At 49.9% G+C, this 22565-nt stretch overlaps 1 protein-coding gene and 2 long non-coding RNA genes across 4 annotated transcripts in view; 2 read left to right on the top strand and 1 right to left on the bottom strand.

Moving 5' to 3' along the window:
* Window positions 1-3588: 3588 nt before the first annotated feature.
* On the bottom strand, window positions 3589-11086 carry LOC109448095 (uncharacterized). The gene is made up of 3 exons (XR_002137462.3): window positions 10627-11086; window positions 10108-10219; window positions 3589-3959 (listed from the first exon to the last, which is right to left on the bottom strand). It is a non-coding gene; the product is annotated as an uncharacterized LOC109448095 (long non-coding RNA).
* A 677-nt stretch (window positions 11087-11763) lies between these two features.
* Window positions 11764-14534, top strand: HAND2 (heart and neural crest derivatives expressed 2). Its single transcript, XM_019733092.3, has 2 exons — window positions 11764-12424; window positions 13777-14534. Exons 1-2 carry the CDS (start codon window positions 11870-11872, stop codon window positions 13873-13875), a joined length of 654 nt encoding a protein of 217 aa, XP_019588651.1. The 5' UTR covers window positions 11764-11869; the 3' UTR covers window positions 13876-14534.
* A 3874-nt stretch (window positions 14535-18408) lies between these two features.
* LOC109448162 (uncharacterized) overlaps window positions 18409-22565 on the top strand; it is a 69953-nt gene continuing 65796 nt past the window's right edge. For both annotated transcript variants that reach the window (XR_016019037.1, XR_016019038.1), the window contains exon 1: window positions 18409-22241. This is a non-coding gene — a long non-coding RNA (uncharacterized LOC109448162). The remainder of the gene's footprint in view (window positions 22242-22565) is intronic.

Here is a 22565-nt window from a genome sequence, read left to right as displayed (position 1 = left end):
GGAAATCATCTCATGAGTATACTTTATTATTCTAATTTAACACAAGTTTGAAAAAATGTAATGCTTTTTACACCAATTGTTACAACATGCATTCATTTAGAAAAAGCAATGGTATAGTGAATTATACCAAGGTCCCTATATTTTCATCCAATATGGAAAATCAAGGTAGCTAGTATTTTCTCATATACAAAAACTTACACCTATTTCCTTGATTGGGCTTCTTTCCCCAGTGGAAAATCTATTTTAAAAATCACTGAATTGGAGAAAACAAAAATCAATCTATTTGGTGATGGATCCAACTCATCACTCTCCTGTTTATAGACAAAGAGCCAGACCCTGCCTAAGGAAACTTCCTTTTTCAGATTGTATCTCTAATTTTATATTTTGCATCTCTCTTGAAGCCTCATTTCATACCTGTGGTTAGAAAAAGCACCTGCTCCTTTTCTCTGATTTTGCATTTTAACAGAATTTTTTAGATGGACCACAAGCAATCTCATAGAAAAGCTCCAACGTCTGGGAGATTCTGCAGAGTAGGCAGCCTGTCCAATGCACTGTCCACTTGTCACCCGGCACAAATAGGGAATCCTATTACCTACAAAGGTATTAGGAAAGTGCTCCCAGCTGAAAGCATTTACCCAATTCCAATTGTTATTTGGAAGTCTAAAATACTAAGGGTGGTACTGTTCCAGGAGCTACTGTTTAAAACAATGCAATGCCTGTTTCGAGGGGAAAATCAAAACTTGAAAATCTGAGTTGGCTTTAAAAATAATAACTGTGCATCCAAAAAAGAATTCTTAAAGAAACATTTGTATGCCAGCCACATGTTTTTAATTTTTATAACATTGGCTTACCTTAATAAATACGTAGACCCTAATAATTGTTCTCTCTATTTTGATATTTTTGTATATTTTTCTATTTTAGTGAGTTTACAAAGAGGCTAATGAATAACAATGTAGGAAAAAATATGTATCTGCCAGTACCGAGTTGCTGTGGTTTATAGTCATTGCAAATGCTGTTTTGAAAAAAAAATCTGCTAAAAAGTAATTGAAAACTGCTCTGATTTTAAAAGAAATGAATGTGGCCATATCCTTATAGGATGTCAGATAAAAAGTAATCATGTTCCCTCTATAATTGTGTTTGTTGGCATTTATGTAAGAATTATAATGCTTTAAGGTTATTTTCATAGTTGTTCACTTAATGTGGGATTACCATCAAAATCTTCGTAATTATCTGAGATCACCCATTTGAAAGCGGTGTAGTAAAATATGTTAGTGGTTAAGACACTCTAGCAGTTTTAATACTAAACAGATTAACGCACATGAAACTAATATTATAATTTGTGCATTGAATAATATGCCAGACCAATTTTTTTTTTTTTTGGTGAAGAGAGACTTTTTATGAAATGGTACCCTTTCCAGCTACTGCTTCCTATTTCTTCAAATACTAAAGCAATCAGCTGGAAAACTCCATGGGAGATATACATGGGTATGCATGACTTACGGACTTGAAATACTATTCTGTGGATTTGTCATCGCACAAATTTCAGAAATTATCATTTCTGAGGTTTTGTAAATAAACTTTAAATAAACTTGAGAACCAAAATATGGCAATAGGAAGGTGATTTGGAAAAATAAGGTACAGTCCACGTGGGATTAGGAACAACAACAAAAAAAATTGAAGCATAAAAGAGATTGCTAGTTGACAAGAACAGCTATAAATTTATTTTATAACCACCAGCAAACAATTGTAGGTCCATTTTTAAATAATAAAAAACATATTTTAATATGTACCCCAGAGTCTTAAAAAACTATTTCTCCACCTCAACTTCCCTCCTCTTTCAAAAGTCGATAGGAGGAAGATGGGTAGTCATTTAGAAAGGAATATGAAATTATAAATTAATTACTTGAGTCATGCTCATCTTTCTTGAATCCACGTGAAAACAGACTTCATATCCCAGACCTAATTGTTTCATAATCCTTGTTACATTCGGCTCATGGGTCAGGGTGGGGTGTGAAATCTTGGAAACTAAATTGAATGTCACAAACGTGGGTGCCTCCCCCCAGACATGGAGAATGTGTGTTAAAAGACAGTATCTGTATAACTTCAGCTGTGCCTGAAAGGAGGGTGGGGGTGTTGAGGATTTAAATCATGTTGTTTCCACTTATGCAGAGAGAATCCATAAAAAGAGATTTATTATCATATTTTCTTTTTTGAAATGTAGTATTTGTTTTTGACTTTAAAAGTGCTCCTCAATATAGAGCAGAGTAAATATTACATTTTTTGTTAAACAGCCGCCAAGATTTAATTGTCTGTGAAATGTAAGGCTTAGGACCTGATTTGAGTTAACTACTGTTCTGCTGAAACAAACTCGTCTGGCCTGCGCGGGGACCGAACGCACCCAAGCCGCTGATTTATTTGCACCGAAAGCCGTCCCGCAAGAATTAGAGGGCTGGGCAGCCACACGCCTGCAGGAGCCCATCCAAAGGGCTTGGAGCTTCGTTCTTCCTGCCGCAGATTTAAAATGACTTTGTACAAAAAGTCAAGCAAGAATAAGCAGCTATGAAAAATACAACAAATCATGCTAGCAGTTTAACAGCGAGAGAAGGTGAAATCCAGGAACCGCTAACAAATACTGTCTTGGGGATAGAAGAGACGCGAGAGGGAAGAGGGGAGAGAGGAAACAGGACACAACAGGATTGCCACATGTGTCTTGCTCATTTTATTGTTATCGTATATATATACCTCGGTGGCTCGGTCGAAAACCTGAAGAGTCCGTCTCTTTTAACAGTGTTCTGCGCGCCCTTTGCACGCGGGTTAGGCAAGGTTCAGCCGCCAGCGTCCCCTCGCGTCCCCCCACCCTTGCGCCAACCCCTTCTCCCTGCAGTGGCCCAGGGTGCGGAGGAGAAAGCGGGAGGCTGCAAATTTGCCCCGGTGGCACCGCAGCCACAAGCCAACCCGTAATTGCAAAGCAAACAAGGCTGAAATATTGGGATTGGTCTCAGTCGTGACAAGATCTACGCTTTTGCCGCCAATTTGTTTGTGCAGCTCTATTTAAAGGCACTTGATTGAGGAAATGTTGAAAATAGCGGTGAGGGTTTCCCTAATGAGACCTCGGGAGGGAAGCGGTGGCCTTCGCGAGGCGCACCGGGCGCGGGCGGGGGGAGGGGCGCTGTTAACCCCTTCCTGCCCGCGTCCAGCGAAAAGTCCTAGGAGACGAGCCGGGGGAAGATAGGTGTCCCTCCCGCCTTGAAGCAGTGACCGCCTTGGGCCTGAGCGGCGGAGAACCCGCCTCGCTGGTTGAATTCTCAAAACGAGAATTCAGCCGGGAGGGAGAGGGAGACCCGGCAGCCAACGCAGTGGCTGGAGGGCCCGCGGCCTAAATCCGGAGCGGCGGCCCTGGCTGCGCCCCTTGTGCCCCAATATTCCCAGGCTGTGGCCGCAGCGCCGCATCTCATTCTCCCGCACAGTCCTGCGAGGACTGAGGCCTTGCGATTCCCGCGGGAATGCGGTGGTGCCCACGACGTGGGCCGATCGCTGTCGGGCTGCGTCTTCAGGCGGCTGGAAGGGAGAGCAAGAAACCGAAGAGGCTGGAGAGAAAAATAAATAAATATTTATTGAGTGCAGCTTGATTTCATTTCATCTGCCCTAAACACCCTCGAGGTCGGGGTCATTACTCCGTTGTTCAGATGGAGAGACACCGAGGAGCTTGTCCGAGGGGAGCCAAGGGTCCGCCCTGCCTGGCTCTGACTCCGAAGCTCAGGATGTCTTAGGGAGTGAGTACCCAGCGAGGCCGGGCAGGGGCTCCCACTCTCGGATCCAACACTGGCTGACGCAGACCCAATGCCAGCGTAATTGATGGGAGGACGTCTTCCTTGGTTCTCCCATGGTCTTGAGGCAGGAGAGAAAAGGGAAGCAATACCTGGAAAGGCTTTCTGGGGGAGGTGGCATTTCAGCTGGGCCTAGAAGAAACACAGAAGTATGGATTTTTTAACATGGGAGAGAAATGGGTTGTTTGTCAGCTATGCTGGCAAGTCAAGGGATGCCAGACCAATAGTTGGGGGCAATGTGGGGGTCACACTTTCACCACCTGCTGCCACCTTCTGCCTGCCCCTCTAACTTAAAGAACTGTGAGTTGGTTGCTCAAGCCCTGAGCCAAAGTTCCAGTCTCTCTTAAGACAGAAAACCTAGGGCTTTGGGACAATACCAGTGGCTAGACTTGGACCCTTACGAAGCCCTGGACCTGGGCTAAAGGGACCATCAAGGGCAGGGGCAGGAAAATGGCACTGGGGGCGCTCTCACCAGAACTCCTATTAGAGCCACACATTCCAGCACCTTCCCAGACAGATCTGGTCAGAGATGTACCTTGGCCAATCTGAAGTTTGTCTTTTTAGAGTCAAAGGCAGTTGTAGACTGGAAGAAGGAAGACCCCTGTGGAGGGTGGGGGGAGAGGCAGGGGAGGCCTGGTTTTGGTTGTACTTTCCCCAAGAATGATCTGCGCTTTCTGTCAGCAAAACAAAAAAGCGTCAGTCACACCGATTTAGTGAAGCCTCCAAATGTGTTCTGAATGGAATTCTGCTTTTCTTGTATGCAACCAATTCCTCCATTTGAAGTTAAATGCCGTGCAAGCAGAATGCAATTCCATTTTTTGTTCCTCGAGGTTTTGGCCTGTGTTAACTGAAGTGGGCACTCACACAAGTATTAAAAAGAAAACCATTCTCTTCTGGAAAATGGAACAAAGTTGCACCTCTCCAATCAGGGGGCAGATATATAATCTGTAACAACAAATTAGCCTCCCAATGCTGCGCATTTCCAGCAAGCATCCTGCCTTCTCTGTTTATATTACAACTTTTCTGCCTGCAATTATTTTTATTTTAATTTTCTGTCACTTTAACAGAAACCAGAGCCTTTTCTTTTCATGTTTTGTACACAACATGTTCATTTTGATAAGATGTTCTTTCCTATCCTCTTTTAGCTTGCCTTTCCTTGTTTAGAGTTCTGTATCAGGAGTTTCTAATATGTCCCCCTCTCTCTCTCTCTTTTTTTTTTAAGAACTTGTCCCTGTCTTGCTTTATTTGTTTGTGTGAAATTTAGTTTGAAAGGAGATCAGAGAGAGCAGGAGGGGTTTGTAATAAGAGAATGACCGAATGACCCAAAGGCTGATTATCTATCATTAACTGGAGACTCGGTGTACCCAAATTACCAGGGAGACCTCAGTCTGCCGGATCCTTACCCGGCCAGAAAGGCAAGTGTGGAATGCACACACTGAATCAGGCTTGTGACATTGCAAATGAAGACACTCTGCTCACACATTTTCTTAAGGAGGTTTCCTTCAAAACTCAACTCGGGTTCAGTGGGCAAATTTATCAGATTCTGACACGTTGTATACAGGTAAAAATCTCTGCTGAAAGACGAACTTTCACATTTCTGTGACTAACTTTTTTGTGTTGTTTCGTTAGAAGTAAAATTGCAGTTAATTGTCTAAGCTCCAGAGAATATTGAGAAATCAAGCCAAGCTGCTTTTGATCTGCTCACACTGCTAAACCCAAGCCTTGTAAAAATCGAGGTTTGCCATTAATATTGACAATAAAAGTGTTTCTTTTTGTTAACCTGAAACCTAACCATCCTGGCTCAAGTCCCTTGTCTAGAAGCAAAGGCCCTGGAAGAAAGTAGAAAAGGTTTGGAAGAAACTGCCAGGGCTAAAGCAATCCATCTATGTGAATTTGCAAAGGAGGCTTCAGAACAGGGCTTCCAGGATTGTGAGCAGCACTGCAGTTGGAACAGGCAATGGCCGGGGCCTCAAGTCACAAACAAACCCTCCATCACATAGTGGTTTGTCCAAAGCCCCACATTTTAAGTTGCCATTTGCTTCCACATTTTATTCTGAACCCCAGACTGTCCTGCAGACTTGTTGAAGTCTAACATAGCATGTGTGCAAAATTACAATCACGTCCTCATCTGAATGTTGACTGATTCCCTCCAAACTTGGAAGAAAATATTGCTAGTGTTTATGTAATTTGCTGGAAACAGGAATGTGGATGAGTAGCTAGCATAAATCCTGTGGGGGGTGTTTCCTTATGCCACGTTTGCTCTAAACTTTGTATTTTACTACTAAGTAGCAAAGATCAGATTTACTGTACCTCTTAGGACCCATATAATAACATTAAGAACACCTCCCATGTATACCTCTTGCTGTCTCTTGTGATGCTCTTTCACCTGCAGTATTTTTTGCTCCCTTTAGTCTGAATAATGTTACATGTCAATAATATCTCAATTTTAAAAAACATATTTTTTCTTAAAGAAGTTAGGCTGAACCAGTATCTTCACCAGTTTCGGGTTCAGTGACATCAAAAACCTTGTAAACCCAAAGATTGCTGGAGAGCAAATTAGAAGACAGGGGAGGAGGGGAGGGAGTGAGGGGAAGAGAAAGGGAGAGAGAAAAGTAAAATGGGTGGGGGTAGGTTGCAGGCACCAAGAAAGTCCCAATTTTCTCCACTGACTTAAATGTGTCCTAATCATAACTGGACTGAAGAGGTCATAAGCGATAAGCCTTTCCATAGCCATCTTTGCAGCTGGGTCAGCCCCTCCCTCGCCCCCCTCTCCACAGATCTGCTCTGGATGGGGAAGAGGAAGGTAGAGACCTCACTCACCAAACACCCTGCCTCATCCCAAAATCCAGAAAAGAAATTGCTCAAAAGAAATAAAGCCTCATAAGAGCTAAGGGCAGCTTTCCTAACCCTTTCTTTTGAAAGAACATAAAAGCCCAATCGAACTTGATTGTGCTTTGTAGATGTAAACTGTGAGCAACAACACATTTCTGGAGCCACTGTCACTTGCCATAGTTAACAACTATTTCCCAAAAGGAAAACAAGAAAGTGAGGGACTACAAAACCCCAGTTAGAGAGACCCTTGCCGCTACTCAGGCAATATACCTTGTTCTAGATGTCTTAACATTCTGGAATTAAGTGGTTAGCGTGTAAAAAGACTCAATCCCACCCTAGTACAGACAGGAATGCAAAGCCATCCAGGTGTCACAGGAAGCACTGTCCTTGGAGAAGGTGGGGCTGGAGTTACATCTTCAAGAACACATTGCTTTTTGTGCCACCTTCAGGGTTTAATGTTCTTCCTGGGGTTCTTAACACATCTGGGGTTCACTTTATATGAGTATTACAGACATTTAAGTGAAAACTCAGTCACTTCTACTGTGTTTGTTGGGAAAATAAGGTAAAACAAGATTTGAAAAATGACGAAGGGAATTGAGCCATAATTCCCATAAATATAAAATGTGTACTTATGGCCCTTTGGCTTGGTTCATTTCAGCTCCAGTGTATTTTGAATTCTCATGAGCAAAATACAAGATACAAACTTCCCTGCCTTTGAAATAATAAATACCTCAAAAAAAAATCTGTATTTTCCCTAAAAGCAGACTGGAGTTTTATATATATATATATATATATATATATATATATATATATATATATATATATATATGGTTTAAACCAGATTGATTTGAAAAGTAGTATCTCACAAGACCAAAAATGTTTGCAAGGGAGTGCTCAGCCTCTCCCAAGCTCTTTGAATCTTTTCCAGGGGAAGGGAGTGAAGGAAAAGAGACAGAGACATGGGCACAAGATAAATGTTTGAACCCGGTTCTGTCTGTGTAGCTGGAGGCAGACGTAATGCGCAGCAAGGGGGAACTCCATCAGCTACTACGAAGACGGTGGGCACGGAATCACAACCATTCCCCCCAACCGGGGCTTCCCCACAGTGAAGCGGTCTCCCGACCAGGGTAACACCAGTTGCAGCCTCTAGACTCTGAAAAGGAGAGGCCGGAAGTAGGCCCTGCCCAGGATCCCTCCTGTGGGCACCGACGCCAGGGCTGCCCCCAGCTAGCGTCATCTCAGCTGCTGGATCCCTCAGTGCACTCGCAATATGTGCCCTTTGGGGAGCAGAGGCCACACTAGTACAGCCCTGGGGTGGGGTACCTGGGCTGACATCTAAGCCTGGAACTCCACCCTCCTTCCTTTTATCCCTCCCCCCTTCTTTTCCCCTCTAACACTGCCATCTCATCATTTCCATCACTATGCCCTCTGAAGAAGGCACAGGCTACCTAAATTGGGGGCAAACCTGAGATGGCATCTTTGCCTCACAGCTCTCCAAAGCAGCAAGCTAATCCAGCATCCCACTAGACTTGAAGCAAAATGTGCCAAAGAGAACACTAAGGGGATATTTGGTTGAGAATTTAGAGTGGAACTCAACCAGTCTGGCCTCTGAATCAATAACTACAATTAAAGACGCTAGAGTTCACCACCCATTCGTCCCCTACCTCCAAGCGGCCTTTCTAAGACTATAGCCTCTGGGTTTGGCTTTCTGAGATAAATGAAGCCCTAGACCCTTGGCCAACATTAATTAACTGATAATGACATTGTTCGTGAGGACTGATGCTCAGATTGGCATCGTTTACGATTTTTTTTCTGTCCCATGTTGTCCATCTCCTTTATCACTTGTCATGCTATCTGGGACCATGAAAGGACTCGCTCATTTTTTTCGTTTGTTTCAATTAAAAGAGCATGAGAAAAGCTGAAAGTGGCAAATTCTGAAGCCTGCACCACGGAAGCCACTTGCGTCTGATGGATACAGTGTCCTGATTCCCAACCCGGCCCTCTGCCTGACCTCTTCTTCCTTTCAACTTCCAAAACTTCCTCTGGGTCTGAAAGCAGCCTACTAACCACTCTCCCTGAATTTTTATCTGTTCCCAGCCTGGGTACAACCATCTTACTTTTGTCTACCTGTTCTCAAGGCCGAGATGTGTTTTTATAAACAGATTCTTTTTTTTAATGTATGAAATGTCAGAGGATTGAACTACCAGTATTTACACATTCAGGGTTGGCCTCCCCGAGAAAATGTAAACAGAACCCTGACCACACTACCTATATTCTTTCCCAGAAGAACAAGGTCTTTAAAAAGACTCGCCTTGTGTTCAAACTGCAGACCCACCCAAGTCAGAGGTTCCACGCTCCAGGTCTCTATTTTGTTCCGAGCCCAGAGGTAAGCCCCTGGCACTTATCACTGGATCTGGTTTCAGCTATTCCTCACCCCCTGTTCTCTGCCTGGAGACATTCTGCTAGGGGCGTCCAGGGAAATTGACTTCTTGCAGAGGGGATGGAATGGGCCCTGCATGGACTCCCAGCCTGCGTTTCTACTCCCTTTCTGAGTTCCTTTCCCTATCCTACTGCCTAGCAGTGCAAAGCTAAAAAAATATTTCTCAGCGCTGCTGCCCGGGGGGGTTGTGGCTGGCCGGAGTGGCCTGGAATCCCTTGCAGCACCTGAGTTGGGCGCCGCCAACCCTGCCCTCCATGCGCCCTGACCTTGCCTTCCACACTCCGGCTACTATATACCCCAAGGAAAGCGCCCAGCGGGCAAGGAGAGGACTGACTGGGGGCTCCCTTTGTGGCCTGGGGCCAGCCTCTGCCTGCCTCCAAACCACGATACCCAGAGTGGAGTCGTTGGTCTCCACTGGGCGACCCTGGCCAGGCCTAGCAGAAGTCCCATCCGCCCAGGCCCGCACTGGCTTCTGCACATTCTGCCCTCGGATCCCTCTAATTTATGGCCCTCAGGCTCCTGTTGACACCGTTTTCCACAGCGAACTCATTCGGGTGAAATCCCCATCTACCACCTTCATCTACACGTCAGCTTCCCCTCCCCGCTCCGGGCCAAGCCCTGGAGGATAATTTCAGCTCTTGCCACTATCTATTTCCACCTCCCCCCACCCCACCCCAACAAGGCTCTTGGATCCTTCTCTAGCCGCTCACGCCACGCGGGCGCCGCGGCCCGGGTGCCCTGCGGCCGGGTGACTTACAAGTGGAGATCCATTTTCCGTTATAATGCGTTCAAGATCACCAAGGCCAGCAGTCTAAACATCCACGAGCCGTCCTCCTGGCCTGCCTCTTAAACTGGTGTTTAATGGTTCCCCTCCGATAACTAAACCTGCTTTCCACAGATGCCCGCTTTTATGGGAGAGGCAGGAATGCAGAGATATATTTATATGTTTGTTCATAAAAACTGGAAAATAAGCTCTGAACACGCTGTAAAAAATATTCAGTTACTTACCAAACAGGCTAGTTAAACCAGGGGAACACCGATACCGGCCACACCACAAATTCGAGGAATCGAGGTGCCTGCGCTTTGAAATCGCCCAAGGTCTTCGTTGGACCTGGTGTCCCTTGAAGAATATGGAAATAGGAGGATTTACAATCGGCCAGACCATTCCTCTGGGGGTCTCAACAGTCATCTCCAAAGGCAACCACAATGACATGAGCCACCCCAAACGGCCTGGGCCGGGATAACGTGGTGGGTAAGTGAAGGCATCCCGAGCCGGGTGTTTCCAGCCTGTGCCTACGGCCAAGCAACAGCCTTCCCCGCCGCTCCCCGCGCCCCGCGCCCGCCTGGGCCCAGCCGCCCCTTTGTGGGGCCCTCGCCGCCCACCTCATCTGCTCTCGGCCCCGCACAAAACTGCACCCGGCTGCCTGCTGATTTTCTTGCCTCGGTTACATACCAAACACTTCGAAAAGCGGTATCTGCGTTCCTTTTATTTTTTTTAACCAGAAAGAAAGCGGAGTGATACTGTACCTGGTTTGAGATTCTTCAATATTTGAGACTTGGGGAAAAATATTTTAATAATGAAGCATCTTTTAAACACTTGCATTAACCTCTGGCTGATAAAAACGTTTTTTTAACCCTGCCCCCCCTCGTTTTAATTATCTTATGGTTATGAAGGGGCAGCCAATCCTGGAAGAGGACCTCGGCAATTAGCAACAAGAACATCAAAAAGTTTTATTGCGGAGAGTGCGAGGCACCGCCCCCGCCGCCCCGGGATTGGCGTGAGGAGCCTCTGACGACATATATTAACCCGAGCGGCCCTAAAGATGTAGCTGTACATGGAGATCTTGCTGGGAAAATCTGCTTGTTCCCCTCACGGCGTCCAGCCCGGGAGATCTGCTGCCGCCTCCACCCGGGAGCTCCCTCGGCCACTGCGCAGACCCCTCCGAGAGCCTGAGCCGCCGCCTTCACGCTCCAAGTCGACCGCAGGGCCCCAGATCCTTACCCGGAAAGAAGGAGAGGATCTGAGAAAATGGATGCACTGAAACCTCTCTGAAAACCCTCCGAGGGAGCCCGAGAGGAGCGAGGACACGTTACTCGCAGCTAAAATCACATTCAAGGACCAAAACAACCACCACCAAAATTTTCATTAAAACAATAAGCGCCCAAGAACACAGATCGGGCTGGTGGGGGGAGGGGGAGGGGCGGGAAGGGGAGGGTCGCACGGAGGTAGCTTCACAGTGAGCAGTGGACCCGGCCGCTTCCCTGCAGAGCCGGGCCGGCTCCTCCAACTGTGGCTCGGACTTGTCCCGGGACTCCAAGTTAGTTTCCGCGCAAGGAGCGCGGCCGGGGCGTGGAGCCCGGCGACTCCGCGAAGCAGCCTCGCGGGAGCCCGGGCACTTTTGCATGAGCACCAGAGGATTTGGCCTCCCCGCAGCAGCCCGGGAAACAGGAGCCGGCGCGCGGGCCGTGGAGCAAGAAAGGAGCCAGCGGCGGCGGCGGCGGCCAAGGGCGCACGGTGCCGGGACCAGCTCGCCGAGCCCCATGGGGAGCCGGCGGCCGCAGCGCTCCTGAGGCAGGCCCGGCGGGCCAGGCGGGGGGCCGGGGCCCGGGCTGCAGCAGCCCCCTCTGCGGCTGCCGGGCGGGCCCGGGCGCCCGGGGGTTGGGGGGTGGGGGGTGGGGGAGGCCGCCGAGCGCGGAAGCAGGAGCCCGAGCGGAGGGCGCAGCGGGGCTGCGCGCACGCTGGGGCGCGTGGAGGGGCGCGGAGGGCGAGATGAGTCTGGTGGGGGGTTTCCCCCACCACCCGGTGGTGCACCATGAGGGCTATCCGTTTGCCGCCGCTGCCGCCGCCGCCGCCGCCGCCGCCGCCAGCCGCTGCAGCCACGAGGAGAACCCCTATTTCCATGGCTGGCTCATCGGCCACCCCGAGATGTCGCCCCCCGACTACAGCATGGCCCTGTCCTACAGCCCTGAGTACGCCAGCGGTGCCGCCGGCCTGGACCACTCCCATTACGGGGGGGTGCCGACGGGCGCCGGGCCCCCGGGCTTGGGGGGGCCGCGCCCGGTGAAGCGCCGGGGCACCGCCAACCGCAAAGAGCGGCGCAGGACTCAGAGCATCAACAGCGCCTTCGCCGAACTGCGCGAGTGCATCCCCAATGTGCCCGCTGACACCAAACTCTCCAAGATCAAGACGCTGCGCCTGGCCACCAGCTACATCGCCTACCTCATGGACCTGCTGGCCAAGGACGACCAGAACGGCGAGGCGGAGGCCTTCAAGGCTGAGATCAAGAAGACAGATGTGAAAGAAGAGAAGAGGAAGAAGGAGCTGGTCAGTACCAGGGTGCAGCGGGCAGTGGGGGTGCGGAGTTCGGGGGATCGGTGCTCCCAGTCTCCAACTAGGGTGAGCAGTGGTATCCCGCGTGCTTTGGCTGTGTCCTGAGCCTAGTTTGCACCAGGTTGTGGTAGGGATGGTTTCCCGAAGAGGCAAAGGAAAGGGGGGAGGGTGTCAGCAGGCGGAGGAGGTTAAGAGGGATGCTTCGCGCTGGTGATCTTACCTCTGGGTTATCGCTGCTCCCCCAGGCACTTAGGGCGGGCCTCGCGGACTCAGGGTCGCGATTGATCTTCCTTTTGCACTGGCCCTCACCCCTCAGTCCGTGTCCTTTAGAGCCTTCATTTGGCCTCCAATCCGATCTTGCTTTCAAACGTTTCTAAAATGAGTCGCCCCAAAACGCCCAATTCCAGTTATTTCGCTATTGATACCATTTCCACCTCCTGAGAAGAGGTTGCCACTGATTCTAAGAAAGTTTTATGATTGTTCTTACTGTGCCCGGAAGATGTAAAGGTAAACATAAAATAAGCACTTTCAACTTCAAAATGCAGCTCCAGTTTCTCTTTGACGGTGAGGTTAAAATGTAGCTTACCAGATGAGTATATTTCATGGGTATTTCTTGTTTTATTTGCAGTGACCTGCACATTTTAAGACAAATGGTAAATATTACTATGATAATTGTTATTGTTAACAGTAACACGGAATTATAACTGAAAATTAGTTTTCTCAAGTTCCTAGCAAGTGCCCTTAGGGTGGTAGTGTTCAGAGCTGGGCTGTTGCCAAGAAGGGCCTGGAAAATAATGCCATTTGTAGAATTTTTCTTCTTTGGAGCTTGTGGCTACATAATCGAGTGACCTCCAGAATAACTAGGGATTTCAGAAGGGCCTTAGAAGAGAGGCACTGCTGAGCCTGGCGAGAACCGCAGGCCACCAGGCCCAAGCCAGGAAGGAGGGAACTTCTCCCCATCTTCCCAACAGCGTGAATCTGAGATTGCGATTGAAAACAGGGAAACCAGACTTAGCGCCGACCCCCGCTCGCTTCCTTACATCTGGAGTCAGAGAAAGGGCCCCCAGCTCCTCCATAAACGACTTGAAAACGGGTGGTTGTTTATAAACTTGCGGATCCGGTAGTTGAGCGTTGCAGGCGCGTGGAGACCTGGGAGGTAGCTAGGGCAGCTCCAACCTTCGTAGCTTTTCTTCAGGGTCTAGGACTTGAAACCATCACGCCTCTCATCCGTTGGTCGAGGTCCCACTGTCTCCTTCGGCCCGGGGAGCGCGCGAGTGGCGTGGAACCAGGTCTCCTCTCTGAATTTCTCTTTTCACTTTTCTCCCTCTCGCTTCCCCTATGCCCAGAACGAAATCTTGAAAAGCACAGTGAGCAGCAACGACAAGAAAACCAAAGGCCGGACGGGCTGGCCGCAGCACGTCTGGGCCTTGGAGCTCAAGCAGTGAGGAGGAAGAGGAGGAGGAGAGTGCGAGGAGCTGGGGCCCAGGAGCCGGATGCAGACCCAGGACTCCGGGCAAGCCCTCCGCGCTCAGCTCCAAGGACTACTTGCATTTGGAATCATTCGGTTTATTTATGTGCAATTTGCCTCCCCTCTCTTTGCCCCCCTTTGAGGCATCCGCTCCCCACTTTCCCTTCCAAAAAAGTGGATATTTGAAGAAAAGCATTCCATATTTTAATATGAAGAGGACACTCCCACGTGGTAAGGGATCCCGTCGTCTTGTAGATTCTCTGTGTGTGAATGTTCCCTCCTGGCTGTGTAGACACCAGCGTGGCCCCCTCCCCACCTACCCAACCCCTTCCAGATAAAGACAGCGGACATTAGTGTGTATGTGAAGTGTATCTTTAATCCTTGGCCTTTGGATATAAATATTCCTGGGGATTATAAAGTTTTATTTCAAAGCAGAAAACGGGGCCGCTAACATTTCCGTTAGGGTCAGTATCTAGTGCTGTCGTTTCATCTGTGGTTGTTCCCTATTCGAAGATGTTTCCAACAGCTACTTGTTTTGTGCACTTCCGTCCTCTAAAATTAAGTGGAATTTAATTAATATTGAAGGTGTAAACGTTGTAAGTATTCAATAAACCACTGTGTGTTTTTTTACAAAAACCCTAATCTTTTAATAGTTGATACCTCAAAAGAGTTTTGAAAACAAAACTGTTATATTTGTTTTCATAATATTTAAAATATTCAGAAGTAAACTAAATTATCATGATTGCCTCTAACTTTATTTGAAAGAGTCGGTGCTTCCGACCAATCATCAACGTGAGCTCTGATCCTTGCAGGGTGAGGAGGTCCTTTAAAGAGAAGGGTCCTTGGTGAAAATCCTGCCAAAGAGCTTGGGCTCTCGCCCCCACCACCCAGCTCCCAGGCGAAGGCTGAGTGGTCTGTAGAAGGAGGGTCTGAATCGGAGAAAGGCCTGGTGGTTTCCTCAGAAGGTGAAAAGTGTCCTTGTTTTTATGAAAACAACCAGATACCATTCGGTGGGGGCTTTGGTTACAGAGCGCGTTTTGGTGGAGGATGTTTAAGGAGGATCCCAGGCGTTAGTCTTTAATTCAAAATATAGAGCTTTCATCTAAGAAAAGAAAAAAAGGAAAGCGGAAAAGAGGAAGTTTTTGCTTGTAGTCTCCATGGGGGAGGGAGGATTCTCGTCCGAGCAGGCCGGGGGAGAGGGAGAGCCTTTGAAAAAAGTCCTTCATTAGGTAATAAGGAACTTAGGTAACGTCAAGTAAGAAATCTCGAACACGACCAAGGATTTAAAGAGGTTGGGGGGGGGGGTTAGATTTACAAGGAGTTACAGGGAACTCAATATTAACTGTGCGGTGTCTGAAGTCTTCCCGGCCGCAAGCCAGCCGAGCAAGCGGCTTCCTCCCCCGGCTACCAGCCGCCTGGGACTTCACCCCGTCGGAGGTTTGGTCTCGCTGAGTCCCAGCACATCCCGGAAGGAAGTCCCTGAGGCCTCCTTAGCCCTTGGGCTTGGCTAGAGCCCGAAAGTCTCTGCTCTAGGAACCAGAGAGACTGAAGCGCCAGAAAGGACGAAGCCAGGGAGGGGGGAGAAGAGGGGAGGGATTCAGGAGTGAGGAGGAGAGAGGGAAGAAAGGTGAAACGTATTAAAAAGCGGTTTGTTTCATGAAACGCCATGTATATAAATCTGGTGTTAGGGAGGCTTGCCAGAGGGTTTCCATCTTGGAACCCATCCTCGGGGTGATGTTCGCACCTCGGCTTCGGTCACAGACCCTCCCCCGATATCCCAGCGGTTCCCACGCCTGGCGGATGCCCACTCGGAGCTCTGCCGCCTGCAGCCTGCTAATTCGCAAGTGCCGGGGGAGACACAAGCGAGTGGCTCTGCAGGTCTCTTCTGCGGGCAGCTGACAACGGGAGGGCGAGGGGTTAGAACAACTCGGCCAAAGCGATCTGAACTTTCTCCCCTCGGGTCAGCGGGCGCTGGGCCGACGTGGTGGGCGCGGGGCTGTGTTTACAGACACTTGCCTTTGTTTATACCAATGGGGGGTGGAGGCGCGCCCTGATTTTCTATTACTCTCGGGATCCCTGTAGGTTTGACCGAGTGGTTCCCTCCCTCTCCTGCCTCCTGCCGCCTTTTGCGTCTTTACTTTAATCCGTTCAAGAGAAAGACACCAAATCGTAGGAGTGGGTGAAAAGCATTTACCGAAGTAGTGTAGTGAATGGAGGTGGAAGCGGTGAGGTTTTCAAAACAGGAGCCAGAGAGGAGTTACGCATGTGTGCCTGTGCTTGCCTTGGATAGCTGTCTCCTTCCCCGTCTGGGCCTTAACGCATTTCTGCTGGTTTAACACTTTTTTTGTAGTTTATTAAACATCAGCAGAGGAGAACCAATAGACCCTGGCAGCACCGTCGCTAAGGGGCAGCTGCTACTACACATGCTTTTAAACCCGCGCTCCAGAAACCCGTCCTCTTTGTCTGGCCTGGGCCAGGCTCTGCCCTCTTCCTCTCCTCTCCTCTCCTGCCTGCTGCGCGGCTTCCTCGGGCCCAGCAACACCAGCTCCCTACACCTCAACTACCTCGACATTCCAACCCGCCAGGAACCCCAAGGCCAGACATCCAGCAGACCTGACACCCCAGGGGCCTGAAGCTCCTAACCCAACGTGAACCCTAAGTGGTGGGACACTTCCACTGGCAAGACACCCCAGATTATGCGTCACTCTAGCCACCCAACATCCCTGTCTCACGTTGTCATGTCCCAGGGAAGTGAGTGGTTTGGGCAGGCGTTTCTTCTTCGCTTCCATTCTTTTCTCCTGCACACATTTCTTTCTCTTTTAACTCCATTTCTTTTTTTACTTTAAAAAAAAAAAAAAAAAAAACTGTTTCCAAGCTCCTGCCTTGCGGGACCGGCTAAAAGGTCTCTGTTTTAATTGCTCGGATAATGTGGTTGCTGCCATTTTGTTAAAAGCAATCACTCCTGCAGCGAAATCACAAGCTTTCTAGACAGGCCGGAGCCGACAAAAATGCAGGATTTGACGTTAAAAGCTAAATGGGAAGCTGGGGCGGCGGAAGGTAAATTGATGGTAGATCTGGCTGTCAGGGCTCGGCCCCAGACCGCCGCGCAGGCCCAGCGCCTGATAACCCTGGAGCACCGGCGGGGCGAGTGCTCCGCCGCTGTGCGTGTGTGAGTGTGAGTGTGTGTGTGTGTGTGTGTGTGTGTGTGTGTGTGTGTGTGTCCTACTGACCCATTCTCAACTCCTTGGGAAGTAATTTGGAAAACTCAACAGAATGACTTGAGCACACGTCCAGCTCCCAGTGAAGGTTTTCCAGGACTTTCGCCCCCAGCCAGGACAATGACGGTAGTTTTAAGAGCTTTTCAGGCCAAGAGACCCAGAAGATAACAGCAAGATCACCTGAGGTTCTTCTTATCTTCTAAATTCCCGGGGCCTCCCCTGGGGGAAGTTCCAGCGTCCGATCGAGATAGCCAGTAGGCCAGGAACCTGGGAAGGGTGGACCTCCCGGCCTAGGCTGCCCTCCTCAGGTGTCGCAGCACCAGGCAGCCTGATCCTCTGCAATGAGGTGGGTGCAGCAGTGGCTCCAGAGAGGGCAGCTTCCCAGCCCCTTGGAAAGCTAACATGCAAGACTCAGGGGTGGGGAGTGGCTCGGTCGCTTTTCCATCCCCTAGGCCTCTGCTACCCGCCCCCCCCCCCCCCCCCCGGTGGTGAGGATCGCAGAGCTGGTATCTCACCCTGTTGTTAAGGTAGCAGGAGGGTGAGTATGTTGTGCGTACGCGGATTTCACAGGAAGGGGTGCCGAGGGTGAGCGTGAGCTCAAGTGCAAAGTCACAGGGAGCAGAAGGAGGCCTGCTTCCGAGATTACCTTTGCAGAGAGAACCGAGCCACTTGCGAGGGCTTGAGGTGTGTGTGCAGGGAACAGTAAACTGGGCAAAGGATGCCACAATAGCCGGGACTGCATTTGCGCTGCGGGTCTGCAAAGCGCGGGAAACCTCTGTTATTTGTGTAGCTTTAAGGAAACGCTGTGTCTAACGCTGCGCCAGCGGCTGGCGGTTTTCTCTTCCAGTTGCCGTGCGTTCTCCCTACCCGCCAGTCCCACCCACGTGCCTGGATTTGGAGAAGGGACTGGTGGTAGATGCCAAGCGGACAAGACTGGAAAGGAAGCTTGTGGCGTATGCCCCGCAGAGGGATGAATCTGGGCACTCCCTGTCTTTGCTGGAGCTTTTGGGCTAAGGAAACCCATTCCCTCCACCCGGCCCAACTTCTGTGATTCAGATCCCTGAGCGAGGAGGGGGTGCTACCGAATCTCCGGGACGCACCGGACTCCCGGCCTGTCAGAGCCCACCGATCCGTCGAAGAGAAGGACGCTGGAGCCGCCCTCAGCCTGGGGCCCAGGACCCCGGCTTGAGCACAGCCATGCTGCAGAATTTAGGTCGGGGCGGGGTGGGGGGTAGGAGGACGAAGAATTTTTTTTCACTGTTTAGAAAGGGGAGGGAGAGGGGGCAACTCCAGGAGAGGAAACGAATCCCACATTTCCGGGGGCCGGACAACGCTGAGCCGGCCGCTTGACTATCCAGACGCTGCGCAACGCGCACTTCGCTCACAGCAACTGTCTGCCAGGGTCTAATTGGCTTGTAACAGCCCAGCGGCTTCGGCCAGGAGGGCTCGTGGACGTTAAAGTGCACCCGGTATCTGACTTAACAGGCGCACAGAAGTTAGACTTCTCTCCCTGGTCTCGCTTACCCAAGTCAGTTCCCTTCGAGGAGCTCGCCCCCGCCTCTCCCCTAAACACGACCCCCCCCCTACACACACATTCCCTTCAAATTCTCCGGGCATTTGGGCCGCTTTGATGATCAGATGGTAGAGCCCTGATTACAAATTTATTCCCGGCCGCTCCGTCGGTCTTTATCTCCGCTATTAGGGACATCTGGGAGTGATTAGCGCCGCGCCCGCGCCCGGCCGCGCTGCCTATCTCGCGGCGGCGCGGCCCGGAGCCTCGCTGACGTCAGGGCAGACGGCTCGGAGCCATCCCAGCCAAGCTGGGTGTAATCGGCGGCCGCGCGGCCAAGTCTTCCCTGGGCCAGGCCGGCAGCTGTAACTCGCCGCCCGCCGGAGCATAGGGACTTTCTAAATTCGTATTTTTAGCCCAGAGGACATTTTTGTTTTTCTTGTTTAAGGTGAAGCGGAGCCGGTTAACCTTTCTATTGTCATCCTCCCCACTTCAAAATTTTCCAAGTCTCTGGTCTGGTGCATTCCGCCTAGAAAAGCCTCCCACATCCGGCCCTGACCGGTGGACACTTGTCTGCTGTTCCTGTGGCAGCGTGCTGCTCTCCTACACTAACAGCGGCGGGCCGTGCTGCGGTACCCAAGCCAGCCCGGGAGGAGGAGGGCGGCTCTTACGGATCCGGGCTGCCCTTCCGGCGCTGGCACATGCTTGGCGGCTACAGCCCGTGGGTCAAAACACTGGGAGTTTCTGCCTAGTGGAGTGGCAGGGCGACGCTGAGTACAAAACGGGACGTCTCTCCAAGCCCCCGTCTTTGCACCTGCTATTAGCACCTAATGGATCCAAGGAGCAAAGGCGCTAGACCCTCTTCTGCCTCCCCGCCCCTTTCCCCTCCAGAGTTGCCCTTGGCACAAACACTAACACCTCTCAAGGGCAAGGATGACAGGCGGCAGCTTTGTTCCTTACCCTGTCTCAATGCCCAGCCAGAGTCTAGGTATGTTTGTATAATTTCTGGACAAATATATCTTCCAGACATCGAAGGCTGGCACTCTGGTGCTCCATCCTGGTCACTGGAATGAATCCAATTCCAGAACCGTTTAGGTTGGAGCTTCCCATACCTACGTAGCTACTTATCCGAAATTCCTGAAGAACTTGAAAAGATTATAAATTCAGCCCTTATTTCACCCCCACCTTCACCAGAAATTCTGATTCAGCAGGTCAGGGAGGAGACCCAGAGTCTACAGTTTTCAAAAGCTCCCCCAGGGGATTTGGGAGCCACAGCCTGAGGCTACACGTACCCAATACAGCCGTCTCTCACCCTTGGCACTCTCTCCACCGTCAATTCGAAACATTGGATGGTTTGGGGGTGGTTTTATGAAGGCCTGCATTATATACAGTCTCTCCAGGGAGAGAATTGGCCATATCATGGATCAGTCCTACACCTCGCTTTAATTGGGCAGTGCAAGGACTCAAAGCGTACCCAGGAGGTGCTATTTATTTCCACACAGGCTGCAAAGCCCAAGCTGAGTGTTTAGTCAGAGACTACAGTGAATTTAGCTAGAGAGAAAAGAAGTCATGGCCTATGATTTGAGTGTAGTAACAAGAAGGTCTATTTGGAGGGCCAAGGTTATCAAAAACAAACAGGGAATCCAATTGAGAAAATTTCCCAAATGTTCACCCCTTCTCAATTCTTTGAGGCAAATCAATAAACCAAACTCCAAAGTGTCTTCATGTAATCTGGAGCGGAAAGGGATCATTTCCTCCTAAGTCAATGAAAATGTCACATTTGAGAGAGCTTGGTGGGACTTCCACCCACCTCTATCCCCAGCAGGGGGTGAAGGGAATATTGAAATGGGGGGGGGAGTCTTTGGGGGCTAGGGATAGAGAGTGAGGCTTTTAGACACTAAATCCTTACTGATTGGAGGAGGAAACTGTGTTACTAGAAGGGGGAGGGGCAAGCAATAGCTGCACAAAGTACTTTCTCACAGTGCTGGCAAGTGGTTTCTCCAAGATCTTCTTTAGTGATGGAGTCTGCTCAGGCTAATAGGCAGTTTTCTGACTCATTCAGACCACTGAAAACCAAACAAAAACCAACAACAAAAACCCCACACTGCTTTTGCCCCTAATACTTTCTTGCCAGTAGCATAAATGAACTTCTACTTGAGTTAGATGGAACATGGGCCAGAGGCCCAGAGAATCCCATTTTATATTTCCAAGCAAAGGAGACAGGCTTGTAGGCAGCAAAACTGTTCATATAAAGGATCACAGGGTACTCACCAGCCCTCTCCCCATCTAACAACCCAGTTTTCTGAAGTAGTACATTTAATGCACAACTAATCATGAACCAACCAGACCCACAACCTGATGCTTCCCTGTGACCAGATGGAGTGTTCAAAATAGCATTCCTTATTGTAGCACCACATCATCTTTCCATCTATTGATGAACAAGAACTAAAGAGTTAGGGAGACCTGTAGATTCTTCTGTGAGAGGTGGGGTCATTTGCTGCACGCTTGTTTGCTGCTCCACCATCTGAAAGGATTTAGAACAAACAGTGGACTTAGGAGCAGAGAGAGTTTTCAACCTTCATTAAGTATAGAGCCTAGAGAAGATGCCAAAAAGACATCATTCTAAATTAAGATGGCAGTAAATACCTCCTTGGTGAAAAGATGGAAGCCAATGGCCACTGAGGCCAGGGCATGATTGCCTTCTACTTAAAGTGGATTGTTGCTGTTGTCTTGGGCTGACATTTCAGTCTTTAGCATAAGGCTTAAACGCAGGGAAAACGCTTTAGTTGCTTTTATTTTTAAAGAAGAAAATGCAACTTAAGTCTGTAGCTAGAGCTTGGCGATGAAGGAAAGCTGGTGCAGTTTTAACGGGAGAAAGTGGCGGCTAGGCCGCCTGACCATCGCCTTCGCTTTGCAAATCTGGTTTTCATATTCTCCCTCAGTAATCACCCAAAGCCATAACTGTCTCTGAAATTATTCATTAAAGTCATTTTCAGGGATTCTCACAGGATGACTCTTTTACCGTTTATGATCTTCTGAGAGCAATGACATCAGCCTCGGTCTCTTTTCCGCTTTTAATTAATGTGCTGGGAAGATGAGAGGGGCCATGACTGTGTCCGTGGGGAGGGGGCGGGCCGGGGGTGGAATTCGCCGGCGTGTTCAGCTGAGATCGCGCGAGCAGACATCCTTTGATTAAGGAGGGTATTTCGGGGAGTGCAGGCTGTGCAGAAGATCACGGCTGTGCCCTGTGGTGCTGTCAGCAGTGACAGATCCCAGATGGGGCCGCTACTGTATGGCAGATTGAGTTTCTCAGCAGAAAACTCACCCTCCCTCCTAAACGTCTTCAAAAACCTTCTCCAGATACTCCAGGTCGCGTCGTGTGAAATTGAAAAGGTCCAACCCCAAAGTTGGTTTTGCGTGCGTGTGTGTATGTTAGTTGTTTTTTTTCCCCCCTGCCTATTTTTTCTTTGCACTTCCTCCTCCTCTGAGCATCTTCGACCCGCAGGGCTATCCGACTGCTAAGAGCGGTAGACCTGGCGGGGTTGGTGGTTCTTGTTCGCCGGGCCACAGCTCCGCGCCGTCGACACAGCACCGAGGGGCCCCGAAGGCAATCCGGTGGGTAGGGGCGCGGCGTCCGGAATGTGGGGGCAACTTGGAGTCCCTTAGGCAGCTGGGGTGGATCGCACCGCGGAACACTCGGGCAGGGAGAGCAGGGAGGGAGACGCGGCGGGGAGGGAACGTTAAGGCGGAAGCAGAGAATACCCGGGCCTGGCTCCCTCTTTCCTTCCTAGTTTTCCCCAGCCGGGCGCCATCCCACAAACCTGAGCAATACTGAGAGACAGAGCAAAGCCTAAGAAGGGGCTTGAGGATTGTTTGCTGGGGCCTCTTCGCCCGCAGGGGCCCCGCTGATTCTGGATGGGGAGAAGGGAGGCGGCGGAG

This window comes from Rhinolophus sinicus, chromosome 15 (genome assembly GCF_057876585.1).
Source record: "Rhinolophus sinicus isolate RSI-liver-muscle chromosome 15, RSI-T2T, whole genome shotgun sequence".
Classification (NCBI taxonomy): Eukaryota; Metazoa; Chordata; class Mammalia; order Chiroptera; family Rhinolophidae; genus Rhinolophus; species Rhinolophus sinicus.
This window is presented reverse-complemented; position numbering and strand designations above follow the sequence as displayed.

Bases quoted from the DNA above. Each gene is read 5' to 3' on its own strand.
- HAND2 (XM_019733092.3), top strand. From the start codon at position 11,870: ATGAGTCTGGTGGGGGGTTTCCCCCACCACCCGGTGGTGCACCATGAG. The intron at 12,425-13,776 runs GTCAGTACCAGG...CCCTATGCCCAG, and splicing joins AGAAGAGGAAGAAGGAGCTG to AACGAAATCTTGAAAAGCAC.